Below are 8,489 nucleotides of genomic sequence, written 5' to 3'. Positions count from 1 at the left end.
CTAAACTGCATGTTTCATAGTCTTAGCTATCCAGCTGAGGTGTTTCTTTGAGAGAAGAATATAGACGCCAGGTCCTCGAGGGTCTCCGCATTTCCCTGGAAGGCCAAAGGCAGTGATGCCTCTGAAAATGCCTTCACATATCAAAGGGCTTCCAGAATCTCCCTGGGGGAAAACAAGAGGAATGATGAAGACCAGCATCAAATATGACCACTAGCAGAATGGAAGAAATTCCATTTAATGTGGAGCACTTAAGGTAAAGTTAAGACCAACTTTGACTTACTTGACAATTAGTGCTTAAAAAACCAAAATGTTTGGGAATATTCAATAATATGTTTAAATTGGTTTTCTCGATTTGTTTATGAAGCAGTGAAAATTGAAATGAAACTTGTATTATTGTTTGTGTAATCCACTAACTTTGAGACAAATTCTCTGCTTTAGAAACTCTCCTGTTTGTCATTTTCTCAAAATGTTTAATAACTCAAGGGATAAAATAGTCAAATGCAGATTGGCCACTGAGGCAAAGAATAAAAGCCATGTTTTCTAGTTCCTCCAGCAGATAATTGTCTTCCCAAAGGAACAAAACCAAAGCAACATTTTCCTTCCCCTTCTCAAATAGACAGAAATTGCTCCCTCAAGTCTCCTTTTTTTTTTTTTTAATGAGAAAGAAACATTTAATGAAATAAGTTATACAACAATATCTCTAAAGAGCGTATGGAATGTGAAAGACTCAAAATAAAATTCAACTCATCAATACAGTAATCATTGAAGAGAAAATTACATTTTAAAACTTGTGTTATTAATCTGCCAGTCTATCACCCTATATAGTATCAATGAACATTAAAATTAGACCTTGGAGGTCAATTCCTTCAAACTCCCACAAACACCATTCTTCTCTAGCAAACATCGTTCATTTAGTCAATATTTATGGAGCATCTACCATGTGCCATGTGTTCTTCTAGACACTAGGACTAAATCAGTGAACAAAATAGACAAAAAGTACTGCTCTCGTGGAGTTTACATTATTCTTTGCTTTTCCTCCCGAGTCTCCTTTGAGCATCTGATGCTAGATGGGTGCTCCCGGAAGTCAGTGATAACACTTTGGAACTGACTGTTTCCACTAGGAGGGAGGCTTCAGTTAGCTGTAAATCATGCTTTATTCTTGTGCGTGAGCCACCCAATATGTGACCTTGTATTCTCTCAAGGAACTTTAGAATCAGCATATTTAAATGTATTTAAGGTCTAGAGACCAGATTGGCTGTTTCCGGCTTTAGGGAGGATGGGTGGTGCCGGATGAAGGGCTGCTGAGGCTTGTACACAGAGTTCTGCAAATGCAAGGCTCTGGGGGCTCAGCTCCATCCCAGTGAAGTGAGAAGTGACAAACCAGTGCTCAGAGCTTAAACCTTTGTCAAGGGTTCTTCTACTCCTATCTTTAAGCAGAGCCCAGCTCCAGCCCTTCTCAGGGCATATGGTAGGGAGGCTTGTGTGCACTTTGGAATGGATCATTCTTGGAAGTTGTTTCCGGGGGTTGAGCTCAGCTCTAGGAAGCTATGGGGTTTACCCTGGAGATCTTCAGTCTGTCTTGGGAATGCAGGCATTTCAGACTTACCTGGTTAAATGGCAGAGGAATTTTGGGGGTGCTCAGATGGGGAAAACGTACTGAAGGCCCTAGAGGAACCCTGACTTCAGCTCTCCTCAGTGTTATATATTTTTCAGTTTAGGTCTATATATGTTAACATGAAAAATGAGAAAAAAATAGCTTCTTAGTGGTTTTCAATATAAAATCAAGAAGATGTAGTAGTTCAACCCAGGCACTAGCATGGTTTATGATGAACAACTCACCTGAGCTGAGAACATTAATTAATTTGACTGGAGTTTTATCAAACTTCTTTTTAAAAGCACTAGGACGCTGTAGAAGCCAATGTCATGACAAGGCAAAGAGTGACTTCACGTTCTCTACATCTGCATGACTTAACCCAACAGCTAGAGTTTGGGATCTTATTTTACTTACACTGCAGGAGTCTCTTCCACCTTGGAGGCTTCCGGCACAAATCATATTCAGTCCAATCACAGGGTTATAATTATAGTGCCTTTGATCGTTGCAGATTTTTCTGTCTATGACGGTGACATTGACCTCTCTCAAAATATCAGATGGAGGTGAATTATTGTGAAACATACCCCACCCTGCAACTCGACACATAGTTCCCGGTTTCACATCATCCCCCAATTTAGGGAGAGGAAGGATAGCCACGTTTTTATTAATTGTTGCTTTTTTGTTCAGCTGTTGGAAGACAAGCAAAAAGTTAACAGAATGAGATAATTAAGAATTTCATCCAATAAAAATGAATTAAAAAAATAAAAATTTCACATTTTTATTTAAATTCTAGCCCAACCCTCAGGGACCCCCCCACTCCCACCCCCTTACGCAGCTACAGTCTGTAGTTATCGGAGCACTGAGAAAGGTTTCCATGTAGGTGGCCAGACTATAGGAGCTTCTATGACTTCTAAGTCAATCAAAAGTATAATCAAAGGTTCGTACCTTTAGAAGTTTAAGATCACTCTCATGCGTGTCCTGGTCATAGCATGGATAGGGAAACTCTTTCTTAACGAACATGATCTGTTTTTCAGGCTCTTTCTTGGTTATTGAGTGAGCCCCAAGAACGATCTGGGATCTTCTGTTCCTGAAAACAGACACAACACCGTTAATTTGGTTTACTCTTTAAATCAGAAGCTGAGCATATTATGTGCTGATCAGTTTCATTGTCCCATTTGTAAATATGCTTGCTGTGAAAATACTTGTTTGTGGCTCAGAAAAAAATGTGTACTTTAAAGAATAAAAAGTGAATTGTTTATGAATTTATCATTACCATTATCATCATGATCACCTGCAGCTTATTTATAACAAGCTAAACTAGGTTTCATTGAAAAACAAATGATAAGAGAATTCCATGGCAGCTAAGCCAAGTCTTGGGATCTTTGTTGGGGTTTTACTGCTGTCCCCTCAACCTTCCTTTAGTTGTAATAGAGAATCAGGTTGCAGATGACTGGAAAACAGAGGTCTCAGTAGTCTAGAGACAAAAGCAAAAGACACTCGATAGTTGTAGTCTAATGCACTGAAGAAATCTTTGTAACAGAACAGCAGATTTAAATGGGAAAACTTTCAGAGATAGATTGCTTAGTGGAAGACCCTATTTGCATGGCATTGAGTGTGTGTTTGAGGGGATGGTGGTCTGCAGGAGGGCCCCAGCATTCTTTCCTTTTATTACTCCATGCTAAAGTTTCATTTTGGTTAATAAAATCAAGATACTCTCTGATGCATTAATGATGAAGGCCATTATCACTCACAACTTAGTGTATAAACTACACCAACCATATATTCACATTGCTCTTTTTCCATTACACAGCTGATATTAGTCTCACTTAAGACATTAGAACAGTGCTTTCAGTAGACTATACTTTGATGATGAAATGTTCTATAAATCTGCACTGTCCAATATGGAGCCCCATGTAGGCTACTGAGGACTCGAAATATGGCCAGTGAGACTGAGGACCGAAATTTGCAATTTGATTTAACTTTAGTTAATGTAAATGTATATAGCCATAGGTAATTTACATAGCCAACATGATAGTGGCTATCATAATAGACAGCCCAGGTTTAGAGGCTTGATTTAGGGAGCGGAGAAAAGACCAGCCCTGGAAGAGGTTTGAAGGCAGTGGTTGACGGTGGTTAAGAGATGGCTGAAGGCGTGAGAAGTTCATAAGAAAAACAGGAAGGCATTCAAAAGAAGCTTTCTCTACTTGACAGTGGTGCTCAGGTCCCTGAGTGGACACTGAAATTTTCACCCTTCCGCACCATCATGAAGTCAAGACCAGCAGCAAAGACTTGCAGCACCTGAGCCGGGTGGCTCTAGGGGAGATCTTCCGAAAGAGCTCTGGATGCTGCTTCCTCATTGGTCTGATTCTTTGGGGCTGAGTCTGGGCTCAACTCCCTTTTGGGGTAAAGCAAGTTGTCAAAGATGTAAACGATGTAAAGATCCTGTGGCTTTAGTGGTATTTACTCTCTTCATTAATATTCCCCCAAGTTAGAATATCTCTACAAATGTTTTTTAAACCCAAGCACTTACAGGTTACAGTGAGCTGCAGTCAATACCCAGTCTTTTGCAATCAAAGCCCCGGCACAGATAGTTTTCCCTTGAAGTAGCACCATGTAGGGTCTTGAATGAGGAGTCACTTGATTTCCTCCAATAATTTTTACACAGAGATCTGTTAAAAAGAAAAAGACAAGTCATATCAGTGACCCCTCCAAAGAGTTCTACCTAAAGCCATGTTTCTAAGACTAGACATGCATTTCCCACTTAGAGAGGAAGGGAGATGAGAGCATCCTCCCCATCTTCATGTGGATTTCAGATATCTGAATGTAAATCCCATTCCTGTTGGACTTTCTGAGAAGGTCCTGCTCTTTCACCCACAGAAACCATGCCGTTGGCCGTTCCAGGGATTATCAGGCTGGAAATCTGTCACAACCGCTGACCTCAGGCCTCAGGGCTTGCAAAGGCAGACAACTGTGCATGGGTTTATACCAGTAACAGGTGCACCAGGAGCCGCTGGTGATGATGACAACCTTGAATGCTCCCCCACACCTCTCCCTTTCTGGCTAAGTATTAATTTGGGGAAGCAGAGTGGCTTTTAGAAGCTTGAAAACCACCCTTTTTTGCCCCAAGCCCTTGCAAAACCCCACAGCTTACAAACTGATATTAGTACATTTTAACTGTGACCCTACCCTTGAGTTCTTTGGTCATTGTGAGACTTTTGCTTATTGAAATTTGCACTCTTCTCATTCATAAATTGAGAGAATAATATCTTTTGCACCTGAAGCTCCCCTTCAATCTCCAGACTGAACCACATGGTTTAATCTAAGCCCTTTTCCAATGAAGAGAGGAGAGAAGATGCTATAGGGAGAGAGTTCTGCCTTAGTCAAATTTGTTTGGTGATAGAACAAGAGTAGAGATTCACTATTAGCGAACAGTGAGACCAAAGCACGAGGCAAACCATACATGTTGGTTGAGAGGATCTTGTGCCCGTGTTATATACTCTCAGCACCACCTTCCTACACCAGATGTTCTTGGATTCTCCCCAAACATTTCTCCTGACCATTGGCTGGGACTCAGGTTTCCTTCAATAGGGCACAGTGCCTGTTACTCCATTATTAAAGCTAACTCATTGCCAGATTTACAATGAGGTGTAAATGATGAGAGTGAGGGAAGGGGAAGTGGGTGTCCAGAAGGGCTCTCGTTTCCAGAAGGGAGTTGGGAAGGGGAAGTCCTAGGCTCTAGAAGTAAAAGGATAAGGAACTTAGAGAAACCAAGAGAACTTCACCTACATCTCAATTTTCCTAGGGTGTATCACGAATAGATGGATTTCAAAGATGCATCTTTGGACCGTCTGGGCTGCAGAAATCATAAACTCAGTATAATACTTCGTTTTGCAGAGTCCTGTGTTTGGTGAGCACACATACCACCTCAGAAAAAGTCCCCATATCCCACAACCTAGGATTCGGGAATAGGATTTAGAGCAGGTGAGAAGCTTTTAAAACTAGCAATTCTCGGTTCCCATACAGAATCACAATAAATTAAAATCACTGGGGCTGGGATATCAGCATTGTTTCAAAACCCTCCAGAGGATTCTAACGTGTAGAAGGATTGAGACCTCCCGTCCAGAGCATCAAGTCTTGCTTTGCTGTGTCTGTTCCTTTTAGGGACCCACACTGCTCTCTCTGACCACAGGAAACAAAGAGTAAGTTGCTTTTGTTGTTTCCTTTGAAGAAAAGATATGATCGGATTGTTTTAATCTGCTCTGTTTTCACTGTTGTGGAGGATTTAACATGCCTGAACATAGTCGTGCTATGCCATACTTATAGTACTCTGCCCACCCTTTTGTTTCTAATGCCCTGCAACCTTCTTATTTCTAAAACTTTTAGGTGCAAGATAAACCAGAGAACTTCCTTGGGAATTTTTGGTAAGATACGTTGTTGCATCAGCCCCTGCCCACCACTTCCATCTCCAAAAGCTGCCAGAATGTGGGGAAAACCCATGGCTGCTCCACACTTGTCAGCACAGTTCAGTCTAGCCCCAGAGTGGTTTTCACTGCCTAGAAAGTTTTTAAGGAACATCTAGAGCTACCCAGGGGCTATTACCCTTCTAGTGATAATCCCATGACTTTTACAGCATTTCAAACTGATGCATGTGCAACTCACACAAAACCAGGCAAGTTGGTTACTACTTAGTACATCAAAGAATAAGCTTAATACAAAATACTATAGCACTTCCAAAGAGTCAATGCGGGGATGCTCCCAATGTCCTAATGTATTCCCAAGGACACACTAGCCTAGAGAAATAATGATAAATATTCGAATCATTCCTGATTTTGGGGGTGTGTCTAGGTCAGGTTTTTTAAAAAAAAAATTATTTATTTATTATTGAAGTATAGTCGATTTTGTCATTAAAGCTATCTATGCATTTTCTGCAGCAAGAAAGGCTGAGGCATCGCTATTCCTTCCCTGAAAGGTCCTATTTGTTTTCCTAACTTAAGAACTTTTGTTTGTTTGTTTACTTGTTTTTACAGTGTCCTTTTTGGCAGTTTTCAAGCCACAAGTCGGCAGCACTGGTGGTTCTGTTATCTTTTGTAAAGGAATTGTAAAGAAGAAAGAAGGATATTTTTCCTTCTAAAATAAAGATATATGTAGAATCCAAGAAAGAATGTTAAGGCTTGTGAGAAAAAAATCTCCTCTTAGTACACTTAGCTAATATTGCCAGAGTCTGCTCCATTTTGCTTAATTGCTATAATGGAAATGACAAGAATCAGTCTTACCTTCAGGAATTAGAAGGAGAAAAATGACCATTGAGAGAGTGGCTGCCAGAAAGGTAGAGGAGTTCTTCATTGTGGCTGGTGTCCCCACGGCAATCAATGTGAAAATCTGTTTTCAGTTCTTACTGGCTCTTATTTATATATCGAGAGTACAAAGGATGTGGTGTCCTTTCTTTTCTTTCTTTCCAATTTCAAAGTTGAGTATTAGGAAAAAAAAACAAAAACAAACCGCAAGTGAGAACAGTGAGTAATCACTCCTTATCTGCGGGCATGCTTCATCGGCTAGGATTGCTGAGGGGAGAGGGTTGTAATTCTACAGAGCGGGTGGGGACAATGGGCCCTCGTTGCCATCAGAACATAGTATACAAGAAGAGACTCCAAATGTTTCAGCTGAGATTTCGAGGATTCTAGTTTTCATCAGCAGCAACATTATCTTTTCTATCCACAAATGAAAGCTCTTTAAAGACTTAAATCAGAGATTTAAAATTGGTCCCCTAAAAGTTGGTCACCAACCAAGTGTCTTTCTAGTCATCTGCTTGGATTTTGTAAGGATTAATCAGCCAAGGGCACGTGGAAATATAGGATGGAGGCTTATTTATTCATAAGCTCCTGCCTGGATTTTCCTTCCCCACTTTGTGGAGGGTAACTTATTGTGCCCCTGTCTGGAGTTCGGCAGGTGGGGACAGAGGCTGGGGGGGCGGGGAGGGTTGGCTCTTTCCAGTCCCCTGACTGTGCTTCCCCTGGTCATTTGATTTTACAACTTTAGACATATGGAAGTATCTCTGAGTTGCTCCTTCCTTCCTCCCTTCCTGTCTCTCCCCCCATCCTTCCTTCTTTCTGGATTTAGCTAAGAAAGGAAAATGGGAGTCAGACATGGCTATTTTGTTCCAGTAAGGAAAATATGTCACTCTAAGAAGGATCATCCTCAGTCCCTGAAGGAACAGTATTCAGTATGCTTTCTATTAGAAGTCTGTAGCTCTTGTTCTGAGCTGAGGATGTGGTCTTTATTATATTACACGTATATGGTCATACGTTCGATCAGGGTGTTTGGTGTTAACCAGCCATTCCCAGAATTAACACCCTGATGACTTCAGACTCAGAAGCTGCTTTTTCAGAAATCACATGACCTTGGAAGGAAGCCCTACTGAGACACCTGTGTTTCCTTTTCCCAGATACTGCTAGCGCATCAAAGATGAATCATTTTCAGTAAAGCAGTGGGATACCCTGCTTCTGTTTTTGGTGAATAATTTTAGTGCAGACTTTTAAAAAAATCAAATTTTAATTGACTACAGCTACTGAAAATTTCCTAAAGGAAACATTGATAATTCTGTTTCTTTTTATGTGACTATGGTTACCTTTCCTAGACTCATGTTGACTTTCAACAGCTTTCCGAGATATAATTTACATACCATCAAGTTCACTCGTTTGAAGTGTATAATTCAATGGCTTTTAGTGTATTTCTAGAGTTGTGTAACCATCACCATAATCTGATTCTAGTACATTTTTATCATTCCCTGAAGAAGCCTCATGGTCATTAGCAGTCACTCTGCATTACCCTCCTTCCCCGACTCCCCTGCCCTAGACAACCTCTAATCTACTCTCTGTCTCCTTAGACTTGCCTATTTTGG

At 40.8% G+C, this 8,489-nt stretch overlaps 1 protein-coding gene across 1 annotated transcript; it reads right to left on the bottom strand.

The window, feature by feature from the left end:
• On the bottom strand, window positions 1-6,934 carry LOC133089692 (granzyme A-like). Its single transcript, XM_061187789.1, has 5 exons — window positions 6,865-6,934; window positions 4,122-4,260; window positions 2,537-2,678; window positions 2,009-2,278; window positions 1-162 (listed from the first exon to the last, which is right to left on the bottom strand). Exons 1-5 carry the CDS (start codon window positions 6,932-6,934, stop codon window positions 1-3), a joined length of 783 nt encoding a protein of 260 aa, XP_061043772.1.
• Between the last annotated feature and the right edge of the window lie 1,555 nt (window positions 6,935-8,489).

The sequence above is a fragment of the Eubalaena glacialis genome, chromosome 4, assembly GCF_028564815.1.
Source record: "Eubalaena glacialis isolate mEubGla1 chromosome 4, mEubGla1.1.hap2.+ XY, whole genome shotgun sequence".
Lineage (NCBI taxonomy): Eukaryota > Metazoa > Chordata > Mammalia > Artiodactyla > Balaenidae > Eubalaena > Eubalaena glacialis.
Note: the sequence above shows the minus strand (reverse complement) of the source record. Positions and strands in the feature narration are given on the sequence as shown.